This window comes from Coloeus monedula, assembly GCF_965178545.1.
Source record: "Coloeus monedula genome assembly, chromosome: 23".
In the NCBI taxonomy this organism is placed as follows: Eukaryota; Metazoa; Chordata; class Aves; order Passeriformes; family Corvidae; genus Coloeus; species Coloeus monedula.
Genome location: NC_138803.1, coordinates 7,113,555 through 7,133,146, shown reverse-complemented (window position 1 = coordinate 7,133,146; position 19,592 = coordinate 7,113,555). Strand labels below are relative to the sequence as shown.

The following is a 19,592-nucleotide window of genomic DNA, read 5'->3' as shown; positions in this document are numbered from 1 at the left end:
ACAATACACTGCTTTTCTCTAAACATTTATTCCAGGAAACAAAGTGCCTGCACAGCCATGCCAGCTCTCAGGCCAGGCAGCTGCCCAGTGGAGAACCGAGCCAGCCTGCCCCAGGCCAGGTCCTGGCTGCCCAAGTCACCCATCACAGCAGCACTGAGCTCCCCTGTGCACCCAGTGATGCTCTTTGGAGGCCAGTCTCCAGGCTTAAGCCTTTCACTGAATGGTGAGACCAGTCACAAAGAATTGTTTTGCCACAGCCATGTCAAAAAATGATTAAAATGGAGAGTGATCACAGTCTGATGCTGGTGTGAGCCTCATGGCTGGCAGCAAAGGCTGGCAACACCCTCTGGTCCGGTGGGTTCAGCCCCATCTCCACAGGGATGCGTGGAGCAGCCTGGAACTGAGACAGGAGGAGCAGGAGCTGCTGCAGGCCAGGGACAGGCTGAGGGGGATGCAGCTTCGTGGGGCTTCTCCTCCTTTCCGAGGTGGGTTTCCTGCAGAGAAACCTCATGGCAGAGCTGGCCCCTGACTTTGACAGGGAGACATGCAAGCCCTAAGCAAAAACCCACTGTAAGCCCTGTTGCACTGGGGCAGGAGAAGCCTCGCAGTGCTCCAGCTGTAACCCTGGCCATGCTGCTGCCCCTGGTGCTGGCACGGCATGACCAGCAGCCTGCTGCTGTCGGGGCCCCGCTGGCAGTGCCCAGCTCTGCTCACCCGGGTACTAAACGTTGAGCTGCAGCACGTGGAGGTCGTCAGCGAGTCTGTCCTCAGCTGTGCTCTCATCCTCGTAGGGGTATCCTGTGTAGCCGCCCTCTTCCTTGCAGTACCTGAGGAACCTGCAAGTGCAGAGGCAGGGGAGCGTGGGCATGAGGGGGCACCGGCCTCACTGCTCCATGGCAGCGGGCATGGCCAGGCAGCAGGAAAGGGCACATCCTGGTGAGCACTGTCTGTGGCAGGGGCCAGAGCAGCTCACCTGTGCCAGTGGTGGTCCTTGCTGAGCACAGCCGGATTACCCACCACGATCAACAGAGCCTTGGCCCTGGTGATGGCCACGTTAAGCCTCTGAAGAGGACAAGCAAGAGGGCTTTACCTGGCTGCAGCACCTCTCATCCTCTCCCAGCTCCACCTGGGTGCAGGCAGCTCTGGTGTGGCACTGAGCACCCAGAGCAGCTCTACCTGCCTGTGAGAACCAGAGGGAAGAAGGGGATGCCTAGGAAGATGGGTCTGCTTGGGGCAATGTGGTACCTTGGGGTTCTTGAGGAAGCCCAGCCTGAAGGTCTGGTCGAACTGGAGGTATGTGCTGCAGCTGCGCACGGTGGAGATGAGGATCACAAGCCGCTCCTGGCCCTGGAACTCCTCCACAGAGCCCACCTGGGGCAGGGACAGCAGATATGGGGCCAGAAGCAACCCTGGGCTGGGGCTGGCAGGGCTCCCTCCTCCTGTGGCAGGGTGTGCTCCTCTCCCCTCCATGCTCAGGACCTACCTTCAACTGGCTGATGTCCGGCAGCTTCTGCAGATCCGGATCCAGGGAGGTGATGGCTTTCCGGATCTTCTCTACCTGAGTGGAGGCATGTGGCAAAATCCAGCCACCATAGGGCCATCTTTGTGCCAGCCCTGGGGCTGCCCATCCGTCCCAGTGTTCCCTGTCCCTTGGGGAGGTCTCTGCCTATGCCCTGCCTGCAGAGCTGTGTCCCTCACCTGCTTCCTGTAGGGAGAAATGATGCCGATCTCCTTGGGGGACACAGTGGGGCAGCTTCCCTTGCCCTGGCTCTGCAGCAGCTTCTTGAGGTAGTGGACCAGGACCTCAATTTCAGCCGTGTTGAAGAATGAGGGGCTCTTGGCCTCTCTCTGGTCTTCCCCACAAACCCCATGGAAGATGATGGGGAAGCCCTGGGGATGGAGAACATTTGGCTCTGCTCTGCTTGTGCCTTAGGGATATCTCCTGGGCCAGTCCCTGCTGCGCCCCTCACCTTTTTGGGAAGCTCCTCCCAGGTACAATACAGATTCTGGATGTCAAGCCCGTTGCTCTTGCACACCTTCAGCTCGTTGTCGTAGAAGAGTTCGTTGGGGATCCTGAGAATGGCCTCGTGGGACCTGGCAGAGGCAGGACAGTGCCTGGGGTGGGTGCCCTGTGGGTCCAGAACTCTCAGGCACTGTGCAACCAGGACAGCAGGTGCACTCCCATCTCCCACACCAGCCGGGCCACTACGAGGCTCTGGGGGACAAATCCTGGAGAGCCATGTTCACCAATCTTGACTGGCTCAATGCCTTCCTGCACCATCCCTGTCCCCACCTGTAGTTCCAGAGCAGTTTGGTGATGAACTGTGGGTCGTATCCTCCACTCGACTTCTTGTACAGGGGGTTGTGCAGCATCAGCCTCTCCAGCAATGAGGTGCCTGTGCCCAGTGACAGCCTGTGGCTCCCCGCAAGGCCACTCAGCCCCTGTGGGGTGCCTGCAGCACTCCCAACCCCTCTCCCTACTCACCCAAACCATGCTGGATGGCCAGTGGTGAGGTCAGGACAGGGCCCAGCTGCTTGGGGTCTCCTGCCAGCACCAGCTGCCCCCCATTGGGGTTGGTCTCCTGGTCCATGGGAGCCAGGAGCCCTGGGAACAGGAAGATCTCAGTGGAGAATGGGAGGGACCCCAGGCCATGCAGAGATGCTGGTCCTTGAGACAGCAGCCAGGCACCACTCACCCGCGATGGCGACCACGCTCTCTGGCTCTACCGCATGGCCGCACTCGTCAATGAAGACGTGGGAGAAAAACCCAGGGGGGAAGTTGGCTGACACCAGCCTGGAGGAGAGGTGGAATGAGGCTGTCTCAGCATCCTGCCCCACCTGGCCATCCTTCCTCTCCTACTCTTCATCCTCATCCTTCCACAGAGGAGGGATTCCCCTCCTGCTGCCTGCCCTCCTCCAACCCCTCCCCACTGAATCCCAGAGGGACTGCCTTCACAGCCTGGCTGCAAGGCAGCCCTGGGTCCACTTGCCACGGGTGCTGGGGACAATCCCAGCTCCTCTGACCTTCCTGCTGTCACCAGTGTGGTGATGATGATCCGGTACTGCCTCAGGTGCTCCTTGCTTGGGTACACGTAGCTGCTCTGCTCATCATCCCAGTTGCAGCAGGGCTGGAGCATGGGCATTGGGTGAGGTCCCACTATCCCAGGGGATGCCAGCCCAGGTGTGCTGTCAGGATTTCAGGTTGGAGGAGCAAGGACTTACCATGATATCAGCGGGCACTTCCCTGTGGCTCCTGGAGCTGGCGATGAGCCTGTAGATGTTCTGAGGGGCAATGTCCTTGATGAGGCACTGGCACAGCAGGTCTGTGGCACTGTTGGAGGGGGCACAGGCCAAGATACGGGCATCCTTGAAGCATGTCCACACCTGGGTAGGAGGAGGAGGTGACAGCACTGAGCCCCATGGGTGAAAGTGGGCAGCAATGCTCAGGGCTGGATTTGGGCACCAGCCACTCACCTGCTTGATGGCCTCCACCATAGTGACCGTTTTGCCAGTGCCAGGGGGGCCAAAGATGAGGTATGGGGCTGGCCGGGACATCCCTGTCACGATGTGGGTCACAGCTCTGCACTGCTCCTCGTTGGTCTCCAGCTTGCGGTTAAACCACCTGTGGGAGCAGAGGCTGCGCTGCCGGAGCCCCATTGCCTCCATCCCCTCCATCCCTCGGACCCTCCCAGAACTGGGGACTCTCTCGGACCCTCTCCTGCAGAACTGGGGACTCACCGGGGCTGGAAGGGGCCTGGGAACAGGGACTTGTGGCAGGAGGCAGAGGGGAAGAGGAGGCTGGACAAGCCACGGCGCATGGCCAGGACTGCAGCCCGATGCCGGACCTGCAGTGGCAGCCGGCTGAAGGTGAAGGTCACATCAAACTTCAAGTTGTTCACAAACATCTTCTGCAGCCTGGGAAGGAGTGGTATGAGCAGGGCACGGAGCACTCTCCCATGCCCTCCTGTCCCATTCCAACCTGCTCCTGGCCTTTGGTATCTCTGAGAAAGGCTGCTGGGAGCAGACATCACTCACTTGGAGGAGAAGCCCAGCCTGACCTTCTCCAGTTCCACGCTGTGCACATAGCCCTTGTACCGGACGAGCGGAGAGTGGTCCCGCTCGCTGCTCAGGTGGGCAAAGAGGTGGTCCCCTCTCAGCACAGACGGGCGGTTCTCGGCCACGCCAGGCACCTGTGCCAGAGGGTCAGTGTGCTGCCAGGCACTCTGGGAGTGCCAGTGTTATGCCAGCACCCCTCAGCCCCCTACGCACATTGAGAACCAGCAGCGCCCTGTCCTGCACCATGGTCACATCCTGCATGTCGTAGCGCCGGATGTCCACCTCCATCTGGATCTCCTCCAGGTGCAGCAGGAGCTGGAATTTCTGGTGGTAGTTCTCAGCCTGCAGAGGTGCTTCCAGCAGCGAGCTGAGGGCAGCAGCAATGTCATTGTGTCCCAGGGACAGCTTGGCCCTCAGGGAACACCTCAGCATTGCCCTTGGCACTTACCACATGGCAGCCCAGCTGGAGCTGGCACTAGTGTTGGGTCCGAGCAGGATTGTGTCCTTGAGGCTCTTTGGGTACTGGTAAGTGCCCAGAGGGACTTCCCTCTCCAGTTCATTTTTCAGGGAGCTGGGTGGAGGGCACAGCAGTGCTGCAGGGACTGCATTATGTCCCCAACCCCACTGTCACCAGCCATCGCACAGGGTTGAAGCACTGTCCTGTGGTGTCAGACAGCCAAGGAGCTGAACCTCGTCCTGGCTGGAGAACAGGCTGGGCCCTTCTGCTCAGGATGGCAGCAGGTGACTTCAGCACATACCTGGCAGGGGGGATGCCATCCTCGGTGATGACTGTGACAAGGCGCTGGAGGCTGGCCTCATAAGGTTGGAAAGGTGCCGAGGGCCCCAGGTCCTTGGCCAGCTGGCTCTCGGCAATGGCAGCAACATAGCGTGAGATGCTGAAGGGGTCATCTGGCTCCTTGGTGAACTCAAAGAACAACACAGCACTGAAGTGCCCATTGCAGGTGGTGAGGCACCGCACCTGGATGGGGTACATACCACCTGCGGGGTGAAGAGGCGAGATCAAGTCCTGCGTCCTCTCTGCAGGGCAGGGCACAGGGCAGGGATGGGATGGGACAATGGGACCCTACCTGGGTGTAACAGCAGGGACTGGCCCTGCATTGCCCCTTGCTCATCAGTGAAGGAGAGCTCCTGTGACTGCTGGCGTGGCTGGAACCGCTGCAGTGTCACCACCTCCGCCCCACAGTTCTGCACCAGGACAGTGACTGTCTGGGGCTCACCTGGCACCACTGGGAAGCGGATGTTCCCATTGCCCTGGTCATAGTCTGAGACGATCTCTATGCCGTGCTTCCCACGAATGAGCTCAGCCCTGTGGGGAGGGAGGGTCAGGCTTTCCCTGCTGGGGCGGGGGATCCAGAGGCCATGCCGAGGCAGGGTGCTGCCAGTCATACCACTGCTTGGCATAGATCTGGGGCATTTGTGGAGTGAAGCTGAGCTGCTGTCCTGAGGCAGATGTGGACATGGACGTCTGTGCATTCGTTCTGGGTCTCCGGTACTGGTCTGCCACCACCACACGCCTCTTCACCTGCAAGGAGCAGCCAGAATTAGCGTGGCCCTGGGATCCTGCTGGGGGCTCCTGAGGAGCCAGTACTGGTGGGAACTGCCACTGCATGAACTCACCTTGAATTTCACCACCTCTCCACGCACCTGCACCTGCTGGGTTGTCTTTAGCGCATACAAGATGCAGGAAAACCTGGGTGTCTTTGTGTCAGTCCTGAGGAGACAAGGGAGAGGGTTTGTATGGGACAGAGTGTGGCTTGGCTGCCATGGGCACAGGCAGCTGAGGTGAGGCAAGTGGGAAGATGAAGCAGGACACTGAGGCTGGAGTGAGGGAGTTCTCAGTGGGTCCCCTCTGCTCCAGGAGAGGAAGAAGGACTTTGCCTTCCCATTGGCCTGTGCAAATCTTACATCCCTGCTGGCTGCTCCAGCAATTCCGTGCTGTGCCATTGTTGTTCCAGCTATGCCACAGCTATTCCAGCTGTCTCACTGCATCATTGCCTGTCCCTGACAGCCGTGCAGAGCCTGTCCATGCTAGTACTCAGGAGCTGAGCTGGCACAGATAATGGCCCCAGTAGTGATGACTCCCCAGGTACCTCCTCCCAGTCCCACCAGTGCACTGAGCCCTGGCTTTGCCAATGATTAACAGTGGTAATATTGCACAAGGGCCAGTGTGATTGGTGTCAGCAGGGTGAGGTGGGGGAGTGTGGTGGGCAGTGGGTGTCCAAGGCCGTCCCCAGGCAGCTGATGGGGGCCCATGGAGCTGGGGATCATCCCAGCAGGGCTTTGGTTAGACAGAGGAGCTTGGAGACCCCAGTGATGCTGGCCAGGCACTGGGGACGCTGGCCCGGGGATTGGGAGATGCTGGCCCGGGAGAATGGGCGATGCTGGCCAGGAGTCTGTCCCGGCTGATGCTGCCCGGGTCTGCCCGAGGGCTCTCTCACCTGGGCCGGAACTCCTGGTTGTAGATGGTCCGCAGCGTTTCCCGCAGGCTCACCTGCTCCCGGCCCGTCTCCCGCAGGAACTGCACGAACTGATCCCCCCACAGACTGGCCTCCGCCACGCTGAACCGCGGCATGGTTGAGCCGAGCTGTGCCGTGCCGTGCCGAGCCGAGCCGAGCCGAGATGTGCCGCGTCGAGGTGTGCGAGGTTAAGCCGGGCTGGGCTGGGCCGGGCTGGGCTGGGCTGGGCTGGGCTGGGCTGACCCGGACCTGGGCGCGCAGGAAGAAACGAAAGCGAAAGGGGCCGAGCGGCCGCGGGCCCGCCCGCCTGGCACGGGGGGATGGAGGGGCTGGGACAGCGGAGCCTGCTGTAGAGAAGGCTGGGTGGGAGAAGGGCCAGGAGGCATGCAGGGAACGAGTCAGTGTAAAGGATGATTAGCTAAAGATTTGGAGAAGGACAAAGAGATAGAAACGCTCTTAAGGCTGGAACACTGGCGGGGAGCTACTTTCAGTGTAACCAAGGAGCAGAAGACTAGCCTTGAGGGAGATAAAAGCCGTGTTGGGTGCAGAGCCTTATCTTGGGCCCTGTTTCAGCTTCACATTCTTGGAATTGCTGCAGCGATTTCCTGGATGGGTCCAGGGCCGCAGCCCACAGCACCTGAGGCCCACACAACTTTTCATCTCCCCTGGGTGCTGCCGCAGGGAGGGGACCCTCTTAACAAACTGTCCTTGAATCACAGCTCTGTGCAAACCCTCCAAAAAAGCCCTGCTTTGTCCCGTGTAGGATACGACCAGGAGTGTCTGACGTAGGTGTTACAGTAAGACACAGAGGATGAATGGAATTACCTCCTTGCTGAGTTTTTTCCAGGGAGGAGCTGCATTAAAGCTCTGCGACTGTTTTTATTTTAATTTGGATGCTCAGCTGTCCAGTTCCCATGTCTGTATACCAGGGCGGGAGCATCACCCATGGGTTTGGAGTGATACCATCCCTGCTTTAATTGTGGAATTGTTAAAGTTGCAAAAGATCTTTGAGATCATCAAAGCCCAACCCTGAACCCAGCACTGCCATCGTGTTCACCACTAAACCATGTCCTCAAGTGCCACATTCACATTTTTGAACACCCTCAGGGTTGGTGACTCCACCACTTCCTAGCCTTTAGGAATTAACAGGAGTGAGACCATGAAAGAACACACACAAATGGCTTTAACCAAAGACTGGTGTATTTGCACTAGACTAGTCGATACAGAGGATGCCTGAGGGATGAACGGTCAGTCTCAGCAGCAAATACAAATATATTTTATTTAGATAAAACTCACAAAGGATAAACACTTGTTTTGTGGTATTACTGTGCAAAAACTGAAGTGTAATGCACAGGCAACCCCATCCCTCTCTTCCCAACCCTTTTTCCTTTGTGTATTTAAAAACAGGAAGACATGAGCCAGTTTAAAAACCAGAACCTGCAAGGTGGCCAGTGATAGCCAAGTGCAAACAAAGCAAAGGGAGTTCACCAGAGGAAGTTCACTTTGTAGTGAATCCATGTTCCAAGATCTGAGAAAGGCATCATCCCCTCCTTCACAGAAACTGTTAGGACTGCTAGTTTTGATGTTAGAGGGGGGAAAAAAGTAACGCAGAGCATGCACGTAGAAGAGATTCACTCCAAAATCCCCTCTAAACATGACAAGAAACTGTCCAAAACTGAGACAAATGGAAAGGATTTTTTCTCTCACTTTGGTGCAAGTTTATTTATTTTGTACACTATCCATCCATACACCTGTGATACAAATCTATGAACCTGCCACAAAGCATTAAAGCACAACATACCTATTATTCTGTAGACATCTGCATTTTTAATCACCATCCAGCCCTTGTGGATCAGCAGTGATGCATCTTGTAAAAATGCAGATGTCTGGTAACCGTACGTACACAAGGGAGGGGAGAACAAAGATGTTCACTTTTAGGGAACATGGCTCAAATCTTCAGATTAAAAAAAAGTTATGTCCCTGGAAGAGCTGGGTGAGTAGGGAATTCTGTAAAGGATCCTGTAAACTCATTTTCTACAGTAAAATCTAAGCCTGCAGTCATCTGCTTTGTGGAGGCTGGGAATAAGGGTACACGAGGACTCACTGTCTTGCACTTACTGTGTTTTGCAGCGCCACGAGCTCTTGGCAGGTTTGACAAACTTACTGGATACCTGGAGTGCTGGATACAGGTGAAGGGAACGCTCTGCACCCTCTGCTGGGGTAATAATAGGGCTTTTCCAGCTAGGAAGTTTTCCAGCCAGTGACTGAAAACAGCTACACTTCTGAGCCATGAATGGCTGAATTTAAATGACCTATTAAATGCAGCTACAACAGGAAGTTTATGTGGCAAGAAACACAAAACACAAAGACAACTATTTGTTCCACAGTTCCCTCTCAGGCTAGAAAACCTGTTAACTTTGAAAGCCCTAAAAAATGCTGCTCTGGTTTAGAAACCATCTACTTGGCATAGGACCACATTTGTTTTTTTGCACACAAACTTTTCATACGCCTCCTTGTTTCTGCATTAAGCATTCTGCATTTCTTTGCCAATCTTGTAGCTGAGGATTTTGTTCCAGTCAATCTTGGTGCGGGTGACGGGCAGCTGCCGGCGTAAGGCTTTGAAAGTGGTGTCTGACATGGTCTGGTAGTTTTCACTAATTGCTGTCTGCAAGTGCAAGTAGATTTGGTTAGGGCACTCATAAAACACTACAAGAAAGCTCAACTCAGTGTTAAAGCCACAAACTCCTTTCTGTAAGGTGTAAGGCACACTATTAACTAAATTAATAATGCAGTCACCAGTGTGTGCACAAGTCAAAGGGTTTCTATTCACGTTCCCTGTAATGCAGCAGCATCTCCTTAGGTCTTTCACTGCCTTATCTCTTTTGAGTCTCCTTACACACAGGCTGGGACAATGTAAAAGCTGTTGCACAAATTTCCTCCTCAGTATTTTTAACTGTCACAGAGGAAAATACATTGACTCACCCACTCCCCTCCCATGCTTGTTCCAGGTACCATTTGTAACCCTTTAAAAAACCATACAGCAAACTTGATAGTTAATTATAACACAGCTTTATAACGTTACAGCTTTATAACTATATTGTTTAAACAAATACTGCTGCCCTCTTCTAAGTAATTCTTACAGTGAATACCAGATTCAGCCAGAAACAGAACCAGAGGTCAGTTTTCCATGTTTTCATTAACTGCAAATGGAGACCGATATGATTCTATGGTTTATTTAACTACCATTGATCTTACCTGGTACTCGTTTTCTGCATTTTCTATGATCTTAATAAACTCCTTAGCAGTTTGGACATCACTCTGCAGAGGAAAAAAAAAAAAAAGTTGGTATGTTGAAGCACAACTTAGATAAGCTACACAATAGATTTCTTCTCAAATGATAGGCTGAGTACAGATAAAGTGGGTAACATCATCAGCTTGTGCCTCGTGGTTGTAGCTGGGTTCCTTTCACTTACTACGTACTGGGTAGAGCTTGTGCTCCAAACTGGAGCAGGGCTGCACCCTAGTGAGCAAAAGGGATGTGGACCTTCATGGTAAAATGAGTCATTTTGCAGCTGTTGCTCCCTCTACCATACTAGAGGATTTCTTATTTTCCCCTTAGTGTATGTCTCTTACTGTTCCTTTCCCATGCACAGAGATAGAGAAGCATATTCTGTCCTCTTTAACCCAAACTTCCAAGAGAAGCTTTCCAGCAGAGACTTTCTAATAAGATTGAATTTTAAGCAATTGGGAATCTGGGATTCCTATGTGACTCTAAATACTACATTGAATGTTCACCCTAAAATTACTTTAAAGTCAAGAGACTGCAGTCATGGCAGTGCATGCTTTGTGAGCTGTTTAAGGAATAAAACAGTTGCTTATTATAAGGATCTTTTAGCATACTTACTGACACCTGTACAGAGTCCTGAATGTCTTTGTGACTAACCAGCTGGACATTGCCATCTTCATAGTAATGGACCTGGACAAAGAGATAGAATGAACGTTTTATCACAGAATTCCTGAGCCCCCAAATGCTACTAAAATGGCACAACAGAGCATTGTGCCAGTCTTCTCTGCTTACGTGGAGACTAAAAGCAGGGTGGATTTTCTAAAAGGTTTCATTCTTTGTCAAGACTGTTCAAGATTATGTTAATGCAGTAAACACCTAGAGCTAAGAGCAAATATAAAAGATTCAAGGTAGAGGTTTTAGCCCTATGAAGTGAAGCAAAGTGGAGGCCTATATGGTAATGCTACATAATAAACCACAGGCCATATCTGAGACTATTCCTGAAATACTAGATTTAAGAATTAATTTCTTGAATTGCTTAGTTTAATAGCATACTGACTTGAGAAGGACATCTCTGCTGCATTTCAGCATCTCATTCTGAGCCAATGCATTTGTGTAAGAGAAGCACAGTGCAGCTTCTTCTGTTACTGCCAGGAGAAATTAACTCACCTGGATTTTGAGCACGGCAGCCACTTGAGCTGTTGGTGGTGTGATGGTAAACTTCCATTCTGATCTCCAACGCCCATTCCTAAAAGCAATCAAAGCATGAAAAACTATTTCCAAGAAGCTCTAACAGCAAAAAGAACCAAACTAACAAGAGTAAGTTGTTTCTGATGTTGTCTTATCACCACTACTACACAAGGATTTAGTGCTTCAGATGACAGAGTCAAATTTCAGCAGCCCAGCTGAATATGATGAAGCTTCAGTACAAAGAAGCTCCAGTGCACTTGTGCTCCAGAGATGTAAAGGATTATCTATCCAGCTCTGCTAATGCCTTTACTCTGCATAGGTCACAGGAAGGGTTTTGATAAGTGCCAAGGGAGCTGCAAGGAAAACACTACAGAAGGAAAAGAACTTCTTGGGAAGCCCAAAACTCCCTGTCCTTCAGACCGTGTCAGAGCTATAGTAGGATGGGTTGGTGTGAGGAACCAGGCAAAGGAAGAAAACACACTATGTTGAAATAGTCTTACCAGAAGTTCTTGGGCTGAAACTGGTGGCTCTCAATACAGGCAATAATTGTCTGCTGTCCATCTATAGATTTACCATAAACCTGTATTTAGAAAAAGAGTTAAAAAGGCCCAAGAGCTAAGGAAAGCCATTCTTAATCTCTGTTCTTGGCAGCAGGGTGGAGGCTGCTGTGGTGGTACCTCACTGGGAACATGCACCACGAGTTACACTGTCCAACACCTCCCCTGGCAGGCATTTTATTACCTGCAGGTGTGAAGGTGCTTGGCAGCCATGACTATGAAAAATGTCTAATCTATCTTTACCACTGTGTGCATACCAAGATAGTTGCACCCTCTTCGGAACCTGTCATTCCAAAGTTAGCCAAAATACTAGTGAGGATGGAGAATTCCAACAGCTCTGCCCAGCACACTCGGCTCTAGAACTGACTGACTCAGAGCAATACACTTTCAGGGAAACAATATGGATACTCAACAGTGCAGAAGCCATTGGGGTAATGATCTTTGACGTAGGCTCTCAGTGCACTGTCACAGGCATCTCTCCATTGTTTTAAAGTCGATTCTGTGTCCTCGGGCTGGGGATCACTTGCTTCTTTCCTTAAGTGATCAAACTTAAAAGAAAGTTTGTTTCTTGGGTCTAAAAATCTGCCATTGCCCAGATCACCATGTTCTGTGATTAAGACCTGTAAAAGAAGTTGAAATGATGATACATTTAGGCTGCTATAGATGTGTTATTTCTCATTTTTCCCTACTTGCATATCAGTGTTATAATAGGTTCTTTCATTGAGCTACAAGATCACATAAAGAAAACAAAGTCTTTTCAGTAATAATTTAAATTAATAGTAGTAGTTGTGAGGCTGAAGGTAACTTGCTGCTCTCCACAGTAATTCTGCACTTAGACTTCTGTTCCAGAAAAGGCTGAACTATAATAATGTATATATTTAGCTTAAAATTGGGTATCCTTACAATATAAGCAGGTTGCTTTGCTTTTGAAGTTATTTTAGCTGTTTTCCTTCTCTGTTTCTAGAGCAAACAGAGAATTTTACTCTGGAATCTACCATTTATTGCCATGTTCCATGTTGCAATAGCTCTACTTCTGGGCAAGAAGGGTATATAGATGTGACTACTTCTAAAATACACCAACTAAAGCAGACAGCAAAGCAGCATTGCACATTCCCTCCCTTTTTCTTTTTCACCATAATTCTCTGGCTTCACAAATATTGGCTTTTTTGGGGTGGGGTTTTTCTTTTGCAGGTTGTACTGTAACTTTCTCATCAAAGCTATTTCTATGAGCAGCCCTCTTAATATCTGCCTCCCATAAACATATCTGGAACACCACAAAAGCTGGGTCAGAGCTTGGCTCAGAGAACAGAGCAGATGGTCAGGCAGCTTTCTGGCTTCCCTACGACTTTGTTTGTTCTAAAGAAAAAAGTTAAAAAAACCCCCTAAACAACTTGTTTTGCTGGCATAGACTGGATAGTATTAGGTATAATCATTACACCAAATCCATGATTTGGTATAAACAAAGATAGCGTTTGTTTTTTAGGGTAGCTGGGAACGGACTAAAATTGCAGAAAATAAACTATTAAGAATCTATTATCAATTGTCAATAGGAACTGTAAGCAAGTAGCAACATAAGGACTTGCGAGTGAGCTTTAAATAGACAGTAATCTTTAATCATTCACACTCTTAAGTAAAATTCCAGTGACTTCAGCATGAAGCTTTAAGGAACAACGAATTGGACTTACTAAGTAGTACAAGACAGGACTTAAAGAGAATATTTTGCTTATGCTTTGTTCTTACAGAAGAAAGTTTGGCATTATAATGATATGTGGGGGAAGGAGGAGAGGCGGCACCTTGTGAGCAGAATGAGTGAGTCAGCTGATGGTGATGTTGACTTATGAGTCAACATCTTGACGAAACAACATTTTTATTGCTTTTTCAAAGTGCAGTAATACAAACCTCAAGTGTACAAAGTTTCCTCTTACCTGATCATCGTACCCTTCTATCTTCACCGGAGTGAACTGATCCATGTTGTACTGTGCAAATGCACTGTTGAGGATTAAAAGAACATGAACTTTAGCTGTTCATGCACAATTATTTTATCTCAAGAGTAAGTACACTGTGTGATTATATTCCAGCAAACATCAACTTAAATTGGGCAAATAATACACACGAGCACTGTTAAAGGATTTTCCAATACCTTTCACTGTAGATAGCTATAAACACCAGGTCTAAAAGCAGGTTTATTTAGGGATGACCAGGAAAATACAGAGTTCAAAAGTAGAACAGCAGGTAGCCTGGGGGAATGCAAGCAAGCCAAGGCAAAACAGGAACACCCCAGCTGCAATTTAGACAGCAGCAAGGTAAACAAATTTACAACAATTTTCTTATGTAAAGACTTGCTGACTGACACGTCACCTAGCTTGAAATAAAATCTTAGCATCAAAAAGCTTGTATGTGTAATCTTTAAGCACCTTCTGATGAAGCTGTGGAAGTAAACAACATATTTGGAAAATTTTTTATTGAGGGCAGTTCTTTTTCTAAACTTAGGCTATGAATTACTCACTATTACAGGCTTCGCTTACTTTATAAATCAGATGATTCAACATGATCAGACATTGCTGCTGCTGCAGATTTAAACTCTTTGGCAGAGTGCCTTCCTGTCAGTTTTATACAGCACAAGTTCCAAATTAGGGCTTTTAAAAAGAATCATCCACACCTTTCATTATATATTTTGTTACGTGGGGTAAGGAAGTACAGAAGATTGCTCTGAATACAGCAAATGGTTTTCTTTGTCACAGAATGGTGGGTATAAAAAAACCAGAAGTATCTCTGATGGTAATTTGACTTGTGTTTGAAATCTTAGTACTTACTGTGCTGCTCCTTCCCTGAGAAGATTGTCATTGTTAAGCAATAACCGGACATCTGGAGAAGAAAGGGTTCAGGTGGGTTACTGGATTTTTTGATAAAATTTTTCTCCTTATGCATTTTATTTTCAACTGTACAAATGCAAACATTAATATGATTAAATAATTTCATTAAGCAGAAGTAGTCCAGAAGGACTGCATGCTTTCCCTAGGCACTTAACCATAAAAGCAGTATGGTGTGACACAACCTCAGATTCTTACAATAGATAAAACGTGAAGAAAACACCACAGATCATTTTTTTCCTTAACTACTTACCATTGAATACTTCATTGAACTCTCCAGGGGGTGCATGAGTGATGAATTTTGCAGCTATACGCACCTACAATGAAGCAGAAAAGTAATTAAAGACAAAAGATAATTTACTGCGTTCATACATATTGAAGCAATTTACCAACAAAACCAACTCTAAAGTGACAGATGTAGGGAGAAATCTAGACATGCATTGTCAAGATAGAAATAGTCTCTCATAAGACTATTCAAAGCAAGGCTGGACAGGGCTTGGAACAACCTGGTCTAGTGGAAGGTGTCCCTGCCCACGGCAAAGGGTGGAACTGGATGATCTTCAAGGTCCCTTTCAACCCAAACCATTCTGGGATTCTATGAAGGCATGTGGAACTGTGAATGATACCATAAATAACTGAAAAGGCCAACTTTCAATGTCCAGAGACTTTGAATCTGGAAAAGAAAGTCCCGTCTCTTCTAAAGTGTAATAAAACTGAAATGTGTTCTGAAATCCAATATAGATGTCTTGCACTGTTAGAATTTAGGTGGTCCAGGTATTGATTCTGTTGGAATTAGTAGGAGTTTATGGTTTTCATTATCAAATCTTTTATGGCTTTTACAGGACCAAAGGGAATAGAAAGATCTTGGAAGAAATGAAAGAGGAAGTGCCACAAAATTAAACCTCTCCCTTAGAATAATAAAAACATCACATTTCCTCTGATAAGCCCAGCTAACAAAGTTGACCAATGAGCCTCTCCAGTCTAACAAGACATTTATTGAAAGTGACTGCAGAATTGCTCATTACCTTTCTGATTACTTTCTACTTTTCATTTTGAGCAGCAAAACAAGAATTGTGTGTATATATCCAACTGCTTCACCTGAGTTATTGCCAGAGCTGGAAATAACTCGCTTCTCTCAACAGCCTTCCCTGTTTTAATCAGAAATTGTTTGTATTGTTTGTTGCACAATTATTTAAAGCAAGCCACGAAAAGAAATAAACACTTTTCCAAACAAAAGGTTTGTTAGCCTATCTAAGAAATGAATCTCTTACCAAAAATATGCCCATAGAGAATAAAGGAGTGAAGCTTGAAGGATTGGAACTCATTTTGTTGCTCAACTGATGGTTTTGGGTTTTTTGCTTTGCTTTAAAATTGCCTTATTCCAACAGGATCAAGTAACAACTCAGCCTTAACTGGACTGAGCTTCAGATAAAAATAGATCATCTTCCAAATTAGCAATGATTTCGAAAAACAGATATACATTCTTTGTGCCTGAAGTAATTGAGCAATACAAGGAAAACATTAAAAAGACAGTATCTTGTGTAATTGATACAATGCAGAACATAAAACCATTTTCTCTTAATTTTCTGGTTTTAGGTTGGTAAGTATACAGCAATTCCAAAAATGGAGTCTTAAACTGTTTTAAAACTTTCACTATTTAAAGAGCTGCAATTAGGACAGATTGCTACCATAATATTGTCAAATTTCACTGTCAGAAATTTGGGCAATGATGAAGAGAGCCTGGCAGTAATTTAGGGAGACCCTGCTGCTCTATATCCTCTGTGCACTTCGCTCAGAGTCCGCCCCAAAAGGCTGAAAGATTTCTGAAATGACACCATGTGCTTTTCTGAGCAAGTGCAATTGTAAGCACAGCACGGAATATCACTGTGCTAAAGCTCTCACACTACCACTAAATATCTACCACTAATGCCAGGATGCCTCTCAGTGGGAGGACAGCCCTGGAATACACCCTTCAAATTAACTCCCTGGATGAACAGATTCTCTTTTATAAGGTGCTTCAACATACAGCAAAAAAAGGTCCCTAAAAACTTATAAAATTTAATATCTTATAAATTTATGCAATGATGTTGTGGCTGCAGAACATGAAACCCTCGCAAAGGGGTCACTGTTTTAGTAGGCTGAACTTTAGATCAATGGATTCTCGTAATGAAATCCTTATGGGAAAAAGAAACAACAAACAAACAAACAGAAAAAACCCCCAAGTGTTATGTGAGAGATTTTTACAGTCTTCCACAAATTCTCTCACTTGGAAGGATGAACAAAACTAAATCAACACAGAAAGGCCTCTGCACTTCAATCAAATGTTATTACAAACCCAGTTCTGATCAAAGCAAAGGCTGCAAGTGGAAAGTGTTCACTTGGATAATTACCCCTTGCCCTGCCTCTCACGGAGCAATAAAATACAAACCATTTCAGTTAAACTATTGAAATCAGGAGTGCAGGAAACAGGCTGGGGAGTGATTAATTTGAAATGTCAAGCACTTGAACAGTTGTTGGTTTTCAGAGCTGGTTTCTTGCAGGGCGGTGTCAGGATGCTTCTCTGCAGAAACACCAAAATAGGACTTTCTGCAACCTGCCCCATTTCCTGGCCCCCGGCGCCATTTCAGGTGCCATTTCAGCCTGCAACATCAACTTCCTGCTTCTAAAATGGGGAAAGTGTCTGAGGGGAAGGGAAGCTGCTCAGCTGCTAGTTTAAACTGGCAAAATGGCAGCAGAATGAACTAGAGCAAAACAGGGGAGATTTCAGAGGAACTTAAAAGAAAATCACAGGATCACAGACTGGTTGGGTTGGAAGGGACCTTAAAGCTCATCCAGTCCCATCCCCCTGCCATGGGCAGGGACACCTCCCACTGTCCCAGGTTGCATCAAGCCCCAGTGTCCAGCCTGGCCTGGGACACTGCCAGGGATCCAGGGGCAGCCCCAGCTGCTCTGGGCACCCTGTGCCAGGGCCTGCCCACTCTCACAAGGAAGAATTTCTTCCCAATATCCCATCTAACTCTGTCCTCCGGCAGTGTGAAGCCATTCCCCCTCGTCCTGTCACTCCAGGCCCTTGTCCCAAGTCCCTCTCCAGCTCTCTTGGAGCCCTTTTAGGCACTGGAAGGGGATCTAAGGTCTCCCTGGAGCCTTCTCTTCTCCAGGCTGGACACCCCCCAGCTCTCCCAGCCTATCTAAGAAATGAATCTCTTACCAAAAATATGCCCATAGAGAATAAAGGAGTGAAGCTTGAAGGACGGAATGAACTCATTTTGTTGCTCAATTGATGGTTTTGGGTTTTTTGCTTTGCTTTAAAGTACTGGTAAATTAAGACTTAAAAAAAATAACATTTATAAAGTTCAAGACTCATCTGAATAGTCACAAAATGGATACTACAGTAAATCTTTGCTGCATGTTTCTCTTTCAGATCCTCCCTTAAGGTTGTCCTTCTCTGCCTGTGTGAGGCGTGGAGGCAGTTGAAATTGAATCAAGCTATATTCTAAAAGCCATATCAATTCTGCTCTGGAATGCTTATTTCAAACAGCATCACCTAAAATAGTGACTAATGGATTAATTTCACCTTTAAAGCTCTGCTTGTTTCACAAATGATGTCACTGAAATGAAGCTGAAATTGCAGTTTAAGGGAAAAATGAAAGCATCCTCTGGACTTGTAGGATCCTTGAGGATCCATGAGCCTGAACAATTCCTCCATAATGTTAAAAAACAAAGCAAGCACTAAATTTAACACTTCTATGATGTAAGGAAGAGTAACAGTGTATTTTAAAACCACTGTTTGTAGACAACAGTGTTACCTGGCACAGAACTTGCAGTCTGTAACTTTCTCACATTCCTACACAAGAGGAACTACTCATTTCCCCCTTTCCTAAAATAATTATGGCTCTATTTGCTCCTACTTAGTCCTTTCCACCCAGCATAATTTGTAGGATCTACATCAAAGTTCCTGTCAGCAGCTGGGGCGAGCAGAAAACGCGCCGACACACTCGGAGGGTGTTTAGGAAGTGAAGAAGTTGCAAAGGACCTTATAGACACGCTCGTTACTTAGCTGATTCGGGAAAAGAAGCGCAGAAAATACATTTTCGCAGAATCATTTTGGTTGGGAAAGACCTCCAAGATCATCGAGCGATCAACCTGTGACTGATCCCCACCTTGTCAACAAGACCACAGCACTGACTGCCACGTCCGGTCGTTCCTCGAACATCACCAGGGATAGGGACTTTACCACCTCTCTGGGCAGCCCCTGCCAACGTCTAACAGGCCTTCCTGTTAAGAAACTCCTCCTGATGTCCAACCTAAACCTCAGCTGCACCGAGGCAATGAAGAAATCGGAAGGCAAAGTGCTTCGGAGGTAAGGAACGGCCGTTCCTTCACCCGGGCGGCGGCGGCCCGGTGCTCTCGGGGACCCGCCCGCCCCGAGGCACCCGCAGGCCGGCACACAGGCAGCGGACGAGCCTGCCCGCCACTCCCCACCCACCGCCTTCCCGGGGGCAGCGGCGCCGGCCCACAGCGGGGGAGCGGCCACCCCCTTTCCTTTACCTTCTCCTCATCCGACACCCGCTCCTCCAAGTCCGCCATCTTGGCAGCTGTGTGCCCGGCCCCGCGCAGCGCATGCCGGGAGAGCCAGGCGGCGGGCCGAAAGCGCAGGTGGCGCCATCTTAGCTGCGGGCAGACGCCGCCCGGCCGCCATCATAAAAACGGGTGCGTTCTCGCGGTACCGGCTGATAGAGCCGCCGTCTCCCGGAGCCTTCGGGGCTCCCGGTCATCGTGTGGGATATGCTCGGGTGGAGTAGCGGTGATGGGCTTTACGAACAGGCTGCCCACTCTGGAGGAGCCCCGCTCTGGTCATCCCGGCCCTGTCCCGGCGTGCCCCGTCGGCTGTGACGGCCGGGAGACGGGAAGCACGGCTGCCGCCATCTTAGCTACGGGCAGATGCCGTGCTGCCGCCATCATAGGAGCGGGCAGGTTTTTCGCTACCGGGAACACGGCAGTGGAGGACCTGCCGCCTCCCGGAGCCTCCAGGGATCCCGGTTGTGGTGTGCGCGACGATCAGTCCCCGCTTCCCCCTGGAGCAGCGGTGATGGGGTCGGCGAACGGACTGCCCGCTCTGGCGGAGTCCCGCCCCGGTGCTTGTCCCGCCCCTGTCCCG

The 19,592-nt window shown here is 49.1% G+C and overlaps 2 protein-coding genes across 2 annotated transcripts; both read right to left on the bottom strand.

The window, feature by feature from the left end:
• Positions 1 to 721: 721 nt before the first annotated feature.
• Positions 722 to 6,649, bottom strand: MOV10 (Mov10 RNA helicase; the record flags this gene model as incomplete). The annotated part of the gene is given in 21 exon segments (XM_082296253.1): positions 722 to 836; positions 974 to 1,062; positions 1,246 to 1,371; positions 1,484 to 1,558; positions 1,699 to 1,890; positions 1,971 to 2,094; positions 2,294 to 2,396; positions 2,486 to 2,605; positions 2,697 to 2,822; positions 2,825 to 3,128; positions 3,223 to 3,384; positions 3,475 to 3,622; positions 3,739 to 3,915; positions 4,036 to 4,190; positions 4,270 to 4,423; positions 4,505 to 4,627; positions 4,815 to 5,055; positions 5,145 to 5,383; positions 5,466 to 5,599; positions 5,695 to 5,788; positions 6,516 to 6,649. Coding segments are annotated over 21 exon segments (3,135 nt in total).
• Positions 6,650 to 7,782: 1,133 nt separating this feature from the next.
• Positions 7,783 to 19,039, bottom strand: CAPZA1 (capping actin protein of muscle Z-line subunit alpha 1). Its single transcript, XM_082295960.1, has 10 exons — positions 18,983 to 19,039; positions 14,688 to 14,751; positions 14,378 to 14,429; positions 13,490 to 13,553; positions 11,978 to 12,184; positions 11,508 to 11,587; positions 10,987 to 11,065; positions 10,438 to 10,509; positions 9,789 to 9,851; positions 7,783 to 9,198 (listed from the first exon to the last, which is right to left on the bottom strand). Exons 1-10 carry the CDS (start codon positions 19,019 to 19,021, stop codon positions 9,058 to 9,060), a joined length of 861 nt encoding a protein of 286 aa, XP_082152086.1. The 5' UTR covers positions 19,022 to 19,039; the 3' UTR covers positions 7,783 to 9,057.
• Between the last annotated feature and the right edge of the window lie 553 nt (positions 19,040 to 19,592).